General features: G+C 38.8%; 1 protein-coding gene across 1 annotated transcript in view; it reads left to right on the forward strand.

Annotated features, from left to right (window-relative positions):
• Positions 1 to 13,815, forward strand: part of LOC105085699 (ATP-binding cassette sub-family A member 9) — a 58,137-nt gene that overhangs the window by 20,667 nt on the left and 23,655 nt on the right. The window contains 11 exon segments of the mRNA XM_064495623.1: positions 651 to 712; positions 1,252 to 1,360; positions 1,760 to 1,937; positions 2,138 to 2,257; positions 2,719 to 2,857; positions 3,360 to 3,450; positions 5,542 to 5,681; positions 8,222 to 8,341; positions 9,510 to 9,708; positions 11,399 to 11,565; positions 12,219 to 12,352. Coding sequence (XP_064351693.1) covers positions 651 to 712; positions 1,252 to 1,360; positions 1,760 to 1,937; positions 2,138 to 2,257; positions 2,719 to 2,857; positions 3,360 to 3,450; positions 5,542 to 5,681; positions 8,222 to 8,341; positions 9,510 to 9,708; positions 11,399 to 11,565; positions 12,219 to 12,352 — 1,459 coding nt within the window.

The following is a 13,815-nucleotide window of genomic DNA, read 5'->3' on the forward strand; positions in this document are numbered from 1 at the left end:
CCATAGATCTATCTGTACCCATCTACATCCCAGACTGCTACACTCGTGAAAGGCAACATCGTTCTCTATCAATGTATTTACTTAATGGAGGTACTGGGGACTGAACCCAGGACTTTGTGCATGCTAAGCATGCACTGTACCTCGGAGCTATACCCTTCCCGCTGCTTTTATAAAGCCTGCAGCACCCAGCATTTCCCGCGGGTCCCCCATCCAAATACTAACCAGGCCTAACCCTGCTTAGCTTCCCGGACCCCGCGCCTTCGGGGTGGTATGGCCACAGACTCTTCCGCAACACTCGTTCTTATTCGCACTTTGTTTTCTCGCGTTGTCAGCTTTTACGTTTATATCTTATGATGTAACAACAACTGTCAATAAAGAGATCATCTTCATATTTCCATTTTCTTCATTGTCTCTTCTTTCTCTTCTTCGTGCTTTTCTCTGCCCTTTCCCTTTATGGCAGACACTCATCTGTCATAATGATCGCGGATGCTGCCTCTGGTGAGACCCCCTTCCTTCCCCCCCGCCAGGCCCCCGGAACCCGTGTGTCGGGAAGGAGCCCCCGGATTTCCCGACAGCCTCAATGACTTGATTAGTCAGTTCTCTTTCCACCTCTACAACTGGCTCAAAACATTTTCCTATTTTTTTTGCAGAATAAGAAATCTTAGGAAAGAATATGGAAGAGGAAAGCATGCAAAAGTAGAAGCTTTGAAAGGTAATGAAATAACATCGTATTTGACGTAGCGGTTTGATGTAGGGGTTGTGCCTCACTGTTGTCCTGCCTTGGTAGGGGTTAAGAACAGACGCCCCAGATATCATGGCTCTCCTTTATGTGAACACATTATGTTTTCTTCCAAGTAAAGTTAAAGATCTTATAGCAATTTGGGGAAGTTGGCTGCACCACGGATAGCTTAATGCATTTGACAGACAGAGGATAGCATATTATTTTCAACTCATCATACTTTCTAATCCTAATGCTGTGTTTATTATAGTCAGCCTATCTTTAATGACAGAACTGCTTTTATCCAAAAAAACCCCTGTTAATCGCATAATAATACATCATGGCAATCCTAGCCTATAAAAATGTGTATCATAGAAGATGCAATTTTAAAAGTAAGAATTGGGGAGGGGGGTGGATTTTATTTTGAATATTGCTAACCAAATAGACACATGCTGTAAGAACTTATAAAAATTTCAGAGAATGTACCAGTTACTATAGAGGCTCTGAGTGTAAATTTTTTGAAACAATGCCAGGTCTGGTATTTGACATATATGAAGGCCAGATCACTGCCCTCCTTGGTCACGGTGGAGCTGGGAAAACCACCCTGTTAAATGCGCTCAGTGGACTGTCGGCCCCAACATCAGGTGAGAAGACAGTCATCCGATGGCAAGCACGTGGGCAAATGAATTATCTGTGCTTTTCATGAGCTAATTAATTTCACTGGCTACTAGTCACACTCTGGCATTTAGTAGGAAAGTTTTAGAAGTTTTAAGTTATTGTTTTACAGATTTATGTTTTATTTATTTAGGAAAATCTTTGTGGCTGAAGTATCTCATGATAAGTAGCTTTATGCTTTCTAATGGGTATTCCAATGGGTCAGATATATTGTGAACATTAAATTTTTAACCAGTCCAGAGTGTACGGTATTCCTGACAGGGAAAGTACGTCTAAGGGCTCGAATGATTGACGCACACTGTTTTCCACTTTAAATATCTTAAATGAAGCATGGGACGTCACCTTGATGCTGACCCTCTACCTTCTGGGTTCGGTCACCGTCTATAATCACTCACTTTCAGAAACGGCCGACCCAGGAACGATCAGCAGGCTCACTGGAGCTTGTCCACAACCCAGCGTGCAGTTTGGCTTTCTCACCGCGAGAGAAAACCTCAGGCTCTTTGCCCAAGTGAAAGGGATTCATCCACATGAAGTGGCGCAAGAGGTAGATGAGCATGTTAGATGTCATACAACCAGGAAAATGAAGTTGTTTAGCTAGAATATTCTAAATGAATCGGTGTGACTTCTCCATGATTCATCCTCTAAAGGTCAAAAAAAAAAAATCCTTTGTGATGAACAGCAAAATGATAGCATTTTTAAGAGAAACATTCTGGGTTTTGGACTAAATATCCTTTACTTTGTTAGGTTCAACGAGTTTTACGGGACTTAGAGATGGAAAATATTCAAGACATTCTGGCTCAACATTTAAGCGGTGGACAAAAAAGAAAACTAACTTTGGGGATTGCATTTTTAGGAGATCCTCAGGTAAGCTGAACTCAAGTTACTGGCGAAATCAGATCGAGGACTGTGAAACGACTATATTTGATCACGGTTAATTTGCAAGTGATAAATGTAGGAGAACAGTTACAATGAAAAATTAAGTACAAAAATATTTCCCCCTCAAAATTGTACAAGTACAGTTGACTCTCGAACAATGCAGGGTTTGAGGGCACTGACCCACCACGCAGTCAGAAATCCTGGTACAGCTTTAGAGTGAGCCCTCTGTATACATGGCTCCTCTGTGTTCATGGTTCCATATCTGCAGATTCAACCAGCCTGGGCTTGTGTGTTACTGTAGTATGTAGCGACAAAAATCCACCTCTAAGTGGACCCGTGCAGTTCAAAGCCATGCTGTTCAAGAGTCCACTATATAGGTGGTTTTTTTTTTTTTAAAAGAACTTTGCATGAAAAGAGGAAACACTTTTGTGTGCTTTCCTACTGTGCAGGTTTTGCTTTTGGACGAACCAACTGCTGGATCAGATCCTCTTTCAAGATACCACGTGTGGAACCTCCTGAAAGAGAGGAAATCAGACAGAGTAATTCTCTTCAGTACCCAGTTCATGGATGAGGCTGACAACCTGGCTGGTGATTCTTGGTTTTCTCGCACGTATTTTAGTGACAAATTAGGGACACATATGGAATTGTATGGATGTGTCCCAGCACGGCTGCCATGCACGTCACCGCCATGAGCCAAGGTGGGAGGATTGTTCTCCCATCCATCGGGATGCCTGCATCCCCGAGTACATTGTCCCATGAGAGTGTTCTGATCCTATTGCAAAGCAGCTCACTGGTTGTAAAATATATAGCATCCTCTCTAAGATACACTATGTTTTATGCAGTATGAATGCCAGTTGGCTTGAAATTTCCTTTCAAAGCAAGATAATTTTCTAAATAGACTAAAGAATAAACTAACATATCATTTTAGTTACTGGATGACAAAGAAAGTGGCTTACCTTGACCAGAACCAGAATGCATCTCTTTTAGTGGTTCAGGCTTCTAAAATACATTATTTATTAATGGATTTATTCTCTTATAAATAGTGAAAGGATAACCCTTTAATACAATTTATTTGGTTTTTCCTGCTTAGATAGGAAGGTGTTTATATCCAGTGGAAGGCTGAAGTGTGCAGGTTCTTCTCTATTCCTGAAGAAGAAATGGGGCATCGGCTACCATTTAAGGTATAACCATCATTTTTGGGAACATGTTGGAACACGCTGGGAATGTTGGGGACAGGTGATAGCAGTGTCGGTGTGTTAGTGTAGGCAACACAGTAAGTTCATTTCAAGAGGGCTGTGTTGGAACTACACCACAACTGTTCTCTTTCTTAGCTAGAAAAGGGTATGTGGGACTGTAAACACTGAGAATATAAGAATGTTTAAGCTAAGTTTAAATTAAATGCTTGGAAACTATTTTCACAACACATGATTTGCTAAGAGAAACTTAATGATATTCCAGTCCTCTCTCTTACCCTATTCCTAATATTTATTTTTTGTTGATCCTGGCAATTTCAATTGCCTCCAGTCTGTTCTCCCTGACTTCCTTTTCTTCCTTATTTTTTGTCTCCTTTTCTTTCTGATAATAATTACTATCACTATTAAGTAATGTCTGTCACTTATTAGATGTTAGCTGTACTGAAGTTACTTGATAAGCTATTTACATATAAGGTACTCATATAATCATACTTAATCCTCCAAATAACTGTAAAAATATGGTATTATTATGTTCCTTTGACGTGTCAGGGAGTTTTAATAATCCATCCAATCTCACCTCATTTATGAGTGGTAGAATATTTGGACCAAGATTTCAGATGTGATATAAATTGCTCCTTATACTTCCCACTAAAGTATTAATATTTCTTAAAAAGTGATTCAGGTCACTTCATGCGCAGTGGTGAAATGGGTCCCCTCCTTATTTCCTCCCCATGTTTACCCTGACCTAATCGACCGTTCCATCATGATTGCTCGGTACAACCTAGCTGGATAAGTACACACAACTAACACGAACCACTCACTCTTCCCTGGGTACGTTCTGTAGTTGAGTGTCCTGTCTCTGCTTGAGGAGGACATCTGTTTGACATGTCTTTCTCCAACCCATTTTAACCATTGTCAAATCCCAGCCATTCCTGAAAGTCTTTTTGAATGTCTTTTCCTTAATAATAAGCATCGTCTTTTCTGGGGCCCTGAAAACACTATTTTGAATTGTTGCCTTGAGCAACTTAATAAACTTTGATCCTCAATAACTTCATTTATAAAATAGAGGCAAGAAGACCTACTTTGCCGTTGAGGCTAAAAATGATGAATGAATATCTGACCAGGTGCCAAGGGCTTAACTGATTTGATTCAACTTCTCTCTGCCCTACTTCTTCTCTAATACGCTGCTTTATATTACTGTTATGTTCCCCGCTCCTTAGGGAAGGTGCTACATTCTCCCTATTTGGTATCCTGGGTGGTGATTCACACAGGGCCTTGTAAACACAGAATAGTTTTATCTACAATTGATGTTTTTAGGTTTGTCTCATCAGTGTGAATTGTGAAGCCCTCATCATTCTATAGCCTCAGTAAATTTCAATGGACATGACTAATAATGAGGTTTCTAACATCCAGTGATTTCATGAAGAACTTGATATGTTCTCAGCCAGAAAACAGACCAGCTTTGAATAAATTTTGGACAGAAAAATATGCTAAAATTAGCTAACGTATTCTGAGGGTTTACCCAGTGCAAGGCCCCGTGTGCAACTTCATACATACTTTATTTTATTCTCTTTTCAAAGTTCTTTGAGAGCTGAGTACTCATTCATGTCACAAGTTAGAAAACTGGTGCTCATAGACATGAAGCCAGAGTTCTGGAACATGGATCCTCAGGACAGGGTGGTGACTGGACCAAATTAGCTTTTGTTTTTATCATGGTCAAACCCTAGTTTTTGCAGAACTCAGACTTTACGGCAAAGGGAGAATTCATCATTGAGTTTTTGAATAGACAGAGACAAAATTGGGCATTCCCCTCCACCTGACCCCAGCCACGATGGAGCCAAATATCTCTCTTCTCCAAATAACAATCCCTGAGTCAACTTACCTGTCTCTAATAATCCTATAGTGATCTGCGTGTTGTGTAGACTAGACAGCTTGGACTAAATTAATACTTAGTCTTGCTTCTTCTATTAGATTACGCTTTTTTGCCTCATTGATATTAAGTGACAAACACACGCTACGGTTGTTTGTAGAGATAGTGTTGGATGAAAATAGCTTTAACTTACTCTTCTTACATGTCAGTTTGCATCTGAATGAAATGTGCGACCCAGACGGTATAACATCGCTTGTTAAACAGCACATCCCTGATGCCAAATTAGCAGCACAAAGTGAAGAAAAGCTGGTATATATTTTGCCTTTGGAAAGGACAAGCAAATTTCCAGGTAACAGAATGCAAAGACCACAGGATGATTTATAATGCTGTTACTTAACAGTGGTGTTTAGAATGATGGCTAACATTTTAGTGCTTGCTAAGTGCACGGCACTGTGCATTAATTTATTTAATATCCCCAAGGTCACTTCCAATTTTAGCCCCTGACATTATCCCCACATCACTTATGAGTAAACTGGGGCACAAAGACACTAAATATGTTTCAAGTTGCAACACGTGCAATTAAAAGATACAGGGCAGCATCAAACTAAAATTTGGGCTGTTTGGGAAATTTGTTTCAAGAATGAATGAGAATGTGGTCCTGGCAAGAAAAGGTCTGTGAAAACAGTGGCAGAGTACTGAATGGGAGCGAAGGGAACGGCACACAATATGTAGATGGTTTTATAAACACTGTGACGTAACATTATGATCGAAAAATTCCATCGTAACTGTAATCGACCTGTATGCCGCCAGACGTTCACAGATCCACAACTTTGCTGCAAGCACAAAAACCTGGAGGATCGCTGCCTTCAGTGCTTTCCTATCTGATTTCCCAATATGCTGTTCCGTTTTCCAAGAGTTCTGAGCTAGATCGCGTTAAAAAAAAAAAAAAGTGTAACCCGTAGAAATGTGTTTACTTTATTGAGTTCGGGGATTTTGCCAACTCTTACTGGAGGGTACTGAGGCCATTGCTCATGGTTGGGCTAGGAAGCCTGCCACACTCACGGCCGATGAAGACACACAGCCCCGGGCGACAGAACACAGTAGCTGAAAGCTCAGATGCTAGAACCAGCCTGGCTGGATTCAAGTCCCAGCTGCGCTGTTGCTAGCTCCGTAACCTCTAACAGGTGGTGTCACTTTTCTGCACCTCAGTTTCCTCATCTGTGAAAGGGGGCTCATACTAGAACTAACTTTATAGGGTTTTAATAAACATTAGGTGATTTAATATATTTTAAATTATTATGAAAATATTAAATATGAATAAAGCACCTGGAATCCCACTTGACACATAGTAGCTGTGGTATTTTGCCAAGTCTATGGCCCCCTCAAATTCGGTGTGTGCTACCAAGAAAGAAACCGAAAGAAACAATGCTGGCATTTAAAATGTGACCGACTAGGATTTATGATGCGTGCTCACTTCAGATACGTTAAAAGATGAGGAAATGTACTCATCTTAGAGTCAGTGACATAGTGATAGACTTAGATGCGCACACAATGTCTTTGATACATGTTATCGTTTACGGAGACGGAAAACTTCATGAAGCCCACAGGGCCAAGTATTACCTGGTTATTAAATGCATTTCAGAAGGGGAATGCACAACTTAGAGAAAGAGTGAGAAAGAACCAGCACGTAGGTGGGTTTAAGAACTCATTAGAAATCATGACTACATGTCTGTTTTTCTTTACCTAACACACTGTTGAGACAGAAACCTTTAATCTCTCCCAATATTGAAATTAGTTTGTTCTTTATTCTGCTCTCAGTTTTCCTGAACTGTCCAAGGATTATTCCCTATCTTAAAGGAAAAAAATCTCTCCAAATGACCCTCCAAAATCCCTCATAAAGACTTACCCTCTTTCAAGGATCTTGTGCAATTTTCATACCATAGTTAGAAGCTGGAAGAGAAGAGAGTGAGAGAGAGAGAACTCAAGATTACATACTTTGCCCTTTCCTTCAATTTATATATACTGAAGCCAGGAAAAGATTCTGCAGCACCTAATTATTTTGATAAACTTTAGGGGTTGGTTTTTGTTTGTTTGTTTGTTTGTTTGTTTGTTTGTTTGTATTTGTTACTATATTGCCTAGCACTTATCCCTAATGTGAAAGCACAAATCTTTATTTTCTGGAAAAGATTCCTTAATGAATGAGGGTTTAGAATTAAACATTTCCTGTCTTAGTTCAGGCCACTGTAACAGATGCCAGCAGACTGGGTGGCTCACAGAAAGCAGACACTTACTTCTCACAGCGCTGGTGGCTGGGAAGTCTAAGTTCAGGGTGAGGGCGCCAGCACAGGGGGTTCTGGTGAGGGGTCTCTTTAGGGTTGCAGACGGCTGACTTCTTGCATCCTCACGCAGCAGAGAGCAGAGAGCAAAAGCGAGACTTCTTGTGTGACTCTTAGGAAGGCGGGGATCCCATTCATGAAGGCACCACTCCTATGGCCTCATCCAATCCTAATTCTCTCCTAAAGGCCCCACCTCCTGATAGCACCACATTGCGGAGCAGAGTTTCCACAGGTGCGTTTTGGGGAGACAAGCATTCCGTCCATCCATAACGCTTCCCATCATCTAACAAACATTTAAAAACACATTAAATAAAATATAATACATTTTTCTAGGCATGAAAAAATAAAAGTTTAGGCTTTTATACTCAAGAAGGTTTGGAAGCTAGCACACTGTGTAGTTTATTTTAGACATAAGGGACTGTCTATTTCATAGTTTTGTTTCTGATGAATGCATTTGGCCGATCACAAGTGTTTCCTATTCTTTAAAAATACAGTTGTTATCAATCTCATTACAAATTATATTATTTTGATGCATTTTTATGCCCGCTTTTAGACCTCTACAGGGATCTTGATAGACGTTCAAACCAGGGCATTGAGAATTACGGTGTTTCCGTGACAACACTGAATGAAGTGTTCTTGAAATTAGAAGGAAAATCAGGCGTCGATGAACCAGGTAATAAAATATTTTTTAACTTGAATTTTACCTTTCTGTGCTGTTATCCTAAAAGTATACTTGGAATGATGAAATGATGAGATTTTCAAGGTGCTATAATTCAATATGGTCTTGAGGAAACTTACAGCAGATAGGAAATAGGTTTCTTATTTCTTTCCCTCTTCTCTCAATGCTGGTTCCCCACCTTGAATTCCATAATTTGTACCAAGCTTTTTATTAAGCATGTGGAATACAGCAGTGTACAAGATGTGGTCCTCATGGAGCAGACAACAAATATGCAATATAATATTCTTTGAATGTAAGTGCAATAGAGAAAAGAAAATTAGAACTGCAGGTTGTATGTCACTGTTGCCGTTGAAGGGTTTGCTGTCAGTCTAATTGCCGTTCCTTGGGAAGTAGTCTGCCTTTCTTCTCTAATGGCTCTAAGATGTATCTTTGTTTCTGGTTTACTATCAACCTACTGTGTTTACCCTTTCCTGTGCCCTTTTCCTTTTTCTTTTCTTTCTTTCTTTTTTTTTGATTGATAAAGTGGGGGGTCTTTTTGATCCTTCTTTCCCTCTGTCATCCACTTTTGAAGTTATACACTTAATATCTTTTTGTAGTGATTATACTCAATTTTTAATAAATATATTAAAATAGAAATAAAAAGAAAGCTATAGAGCTTTCTAAAAGTCTAGAGTTGGTCAGTTTCTCTAGGCTCCTCTTCCAAAAGAGGTAACTTTTGTCTAGTTTTCAAACATGGGTGTATTAAAAATTTTGTCTCTACCAATTTCATGTTCTTTGGAGGAGAAGCAAAGTACTGACTTTTCCATCTTGGTCAAAAATACTAAATAGTTTGTCTCTTGCAATAAATAGATTTTTTCCAGGCTAAATATGGGTTTCTGTTCATTAAGTTCCCTAGGATTGAGTCCTTTAAAGCTTTAGACACAGAACTGTTTTTTCAAGAAAATACAATATTCTCTTTTATCCTTATTTTTTCTTCTTGTATTATATCTTTTTTTTTCTTCTCTGTTCCTTTTTCTTTAGTAGTTGCTCTAGTAAAGCCCTGAATTAGAGTCCTTGATCCTTCCCCAAGGCTCTCTCCTTCCATTCGGTGAAAAGATGCCCATGGGGAAATAATGCACATCTAAAATGGTGCTTCACAAGTTCCTGGTTTTGTGTTTTATAGATATTGGAATTTGGGGACAGTTACAAAGTGATAGGACAAACGACACAGGAAGCCTTGTTGAGCTGGAACAAGTTTTGTCTTCCTTGAATGAAACAAAGAGTGCAGTCAGCGGCATGGCTCTCTGGAGGCAGCAGCTCTGGGCAATGGCAAAAGTTCGCTTCCTGAAATTAAAGAAAGAAAGAAGAACTCTGTTGACCATGTGAGTACGTGAGTGTTTCAGGTATGTTTGATCAGTGCACTCAAAATAAATTCAAGGAAAAAAAACTGAGATAAAATAGATTTCAGCAACCACATATGATCTTTTTAATACAGAAACCAAATTTTAATTGCTTTAGTGGATATGTAATTAAATTAGATAAAGTTTGGGATTTTTCTTTTAATTTTGCAGTCTGCAGGTTAGAAGCAAAGGGTTGAAGTAGTTTTTCAGAAGCATGGAAATTAGCACCCAGGTCCTATCCCAAAGACTTTCCTTTTTCCCCAGAGTAGCTCTGTGCCAGACCATGTCTTAGCCAGGAATTCACGTCACTATCTGAAACTTACTATATGGGTCCCACATTCCTCTACAGCGTCAGGCTCTTTGTTGAGTAATACCTCCTTCCATAAGCCTTCTCTCTACCCAGGGTATTTATTCATTAAAAAAAACATGTGAGTACCCCTGCCTGATACTCTGTGTTAAATGTTTGTAACACTTACCAAAATAAACCAGACATGAGATTCGGCTTTGGAGGGTGGTTAGAAGTACCCTAAAAAAGTCAATAAATGAAATAAAACAAAATAAAATTAAATTAAATAAAGAAGTACACTAAAAAAAATAATAAAAATTATACAATATAGTTTACTATATACTGTATACTTATACTGTAGCATTCAGTATAAGAGAAATCATGTCCAAAAGGCGCATAATAGAAAATAATTTTACAAGAGGGAGGATTTCAATTTGGTGTAGGAAAATGGGGCATTTAAGTAAGGAAAGAAAGGGGGGTGGAAGATCCGGCAGAGAAAGCAGTTTGGGGCGTGGAATTACATGAGGAGACAGAAGACTTGTTATGAATTTGAGTTAATTGTAACATAGGGTGTACAAAAGAGTAAAGATAATTTTGATAATGTATTAAGTAGAGCTAAAGAGTTTGGACTTTATAGAAAAATAAGGAACTAATGAGGTTTTAGTTTTTATTTTGAATAGGCCATTGACATAATTAGAACAGAATGCCAAGAAACTTAATTGGGCCACAGTGCAAAATGGTTTGGACATAGTAGACATTGGAGACAAGGGAAACAGACATTTAGGACAATGTGAAAGAGGTCAGGATGGGGATAATTAAGGTCCAAGCTTGTAAGGGAGAGAATTTTTGGAGGCAGGCAATAATGATACAAATAGAAGTTTTCAACCATTTGGTAAAGGGATGTAAGGGAGGGAAATGAGTAGGAAATGCTTGAGCTTCAGAGCTTGAGTGAATGAGAAAAAGTAATTTATAGAAATTGGGAACAGGAGAGGCTAAGGTTCAGGCTGTAGTGAGTCTGGGTGTTAGTGATACGCCAGTCTGCAGTGGTCCAGAAAAGGAAGAAATGCAAGACTGAAACAGAACAAAGAAGCGAGCACTGGAGAGAGAGATTTAAGAGTCATTCTTGGCTGACTTCATGAGCTTTAAAGACATGTTCAAAGGTGGGGAGGGAGGAAGGCATTTAGAGAGACAGGGAGACCAAGGTTAGATACATAGGAACCATCTCATTTTAGAAAGAAGAAAAAGGTGGGGGGGGGGATGCATGTTCCTGTGTTTGGTTAGTGTTTACAATTTATTCCTATGATCACATCCATTATCTGCTCAAACTTAAAACCCTAGTCAAGTTGCTATAGGTAAATATTTTCTTCTACATTTTTCTCCATGTAGATTGTTGCTTTTTGGCATTAGCTTTTGCCCTCAGCTTTTGGAACGTCTATTCTATGAGTTACATCAAAAAAGTTGTTCTTGGGGACTGTCTCCTAACATGTACTTCCTCTCGCCAGAGCAACCACCTCAGGCACCTCTGACCCACTTACTGGTCATCAGTAAAACAGGTGAACACGGGGATGTGATGCAGCGTTTAAGCGTTGGTTCATATTGCAAAATTTACCAGACAACAGAAACCATGAGGGAAAAATAAATTCTGTACGTTTTAGAAAGTGTATATGAGGCCAAAAAGGAAATTAATTTCAAAATGAACAATACGAGGTTGGAGAGTTTGTTTTAGAAACACATTTTGCAAGTTTAGTTAAAGACTAAAGCTTATTGCACAAAACGGCAAAAGGGAATTTGGAAAGGCAGTTACTGACTCATCTTCGAGGTCTTTCTATAACATTTTCTAAGGACTGCACAGTCTTGAGCCCTGGGGAAAAAAAAACCTGTTCCAAATTTCTAAGACAATAGAAGATTACTATGGTCAAGGATTAAAATGTTAATTTTAAGTAGTGTTTTTACAGGAACAGAAGTGAAAAGTCAATGCGACAGCTCTAGGCAAAGTAAGTTTGTCATATCCTTGATATCAGAATGGATTTAAGTCCCATAACATCAATTCCACCGTTTAAAGGAAATCCTTTGAGAGTCCTTATTATGGTGTGCTTTGAGTGACATGTTTAGTGGTTCTAAAAAAAATTTAGTGGTTCTAAAAAAAAATTATTTGACTATTGTTTTACTTCATTTATGCTTCTTTTGATCTTTGCCTTCCTGGTAGGGTCAAGCATCGATGACTTCATACATTCCCTGAGGCAACAGAACATAGCTTTGGAAGTGGACGCCTTTGGAACTAGAAGCGGCCCAGACGAGCCATCATACAATGGTGCTATCACTGTGTCGGGTGATGACAGGGTACGTCAGGCTCTGATTGCTGCATCCCACCAAAGATGGAGTACGAATGTGCAGTTTGAATAACACATCAACTGACATGAAAGGCCAATTGGGCACGAGCAAATGGGATACTTCTTATTTTTAGTGGAGATGCTGGGCCACGATTCTTTGCCTACAGCCTCCAACGTATAATGGAATGCTGTGTGATTTTTATTCCTCATTAAGTTGTGTGCACTGCTATAATTAACAATGAATTTAAATCTCATTATCAATTGTATATGGAATACAATTATTGGAATGGCCCAATAATTAATTTCAATCTTATTCTCAATTGGATTTCAACTCATGACATTTTGATGAATCTTCCAAACAGAAATCTGACTAATACCTATGGCAAACTTCAGCTCCAGTTACCAAAAAAAAAAAATCGCTCTTAATTTTTTTACAGTAGATTTTCGCATGGTTTTTATGGGCAAGAAAAAGCTCAATTCTTACCAGCTAACCTTTACCCAAATAGGACAAATCTTCAGATAAATATTTATGCCCAACTGTCTGATGATTTTTAAATGCCTTAGTTTCCCACTACTTGAAGTGTGATTCCAGAATCAACATCACTGGATCAAGTGGGAGCTTGTTAGAAATGCAGAATCTCAGGCCCCACGCCAGGCTACTAAGTTAGAATCTGAACTTCAGTAAGATTAGCATGCTCATTAAAGTTTGAGAAGGACTGCCTTGTTGGGCAGTATTTCACATACAGATTTAAATTTCTAGCTTCCCTACAGAGAAGGTTACTGAATTTATCATAGTGATCTTTTCATAATGTATGCAAATGTCGGATCGTTGTGCAGTACACCTGAAACTAACATAAAATTGTACGTACATCAACAGTATTTCAATGAAAAAATGTTAATGACTAAATTTCTGACTTCTCTTGAAAAATCCCTCCATATGCCAATTCTGACTGTCTTCAGTTTGAACTCAGAAACAGTTGCTTCAGAGTCAGGATTTACTTTTCAATTTGCTACAGCTCCATTCTGCTCCATTTATTTATACTACCTGCCTGGACCCTGTGGGAGTTGGGTAGAGATCCCTACAGCCAACAAATGGAAAAAGACGAGAAGAGAGTGTTCCATGTATAAATCACAGCCGTTAAGTGTCACAAAGTTGGACTGTTTGCAGCTTGTCAGAGTTAATTCTCAGGAATAATTTCCATGCCAAAAATAAAGTCAGATGTTACCTTTGATCCAACTAGTCCTTGATACGTTTTAATCAGGTTAGTTTCCAGCATACTGAGAAAAATATTTCTAAAAGAATAGCATTCTTAATGTCAATAAACATTTAAATAATTTGGTTAGAAACAATTCACCTGATTTATTTATTTATTGGGGAGAGGTAATTTAGATTGATTGATTGATTGATTGATTGATTGTTTGACTTAATAGAGGTACTGGGGATTGAACCCAGCACCTCGTACATGCTAAGCA

This window comes from Camelus dromedarius, chromosome 16 (assembly GCF_036321535.1).
Source record: "Camelus dromedarius isolate mCamDro1 chromosome 16, mCamDro1.pat, whole genome shotgun sequence".
NCBI lineage: Eukaryota > Metazoa > Chordata > Mammalia > Artiodactyla > Camelidae > Camelus > Camelus dromedarius.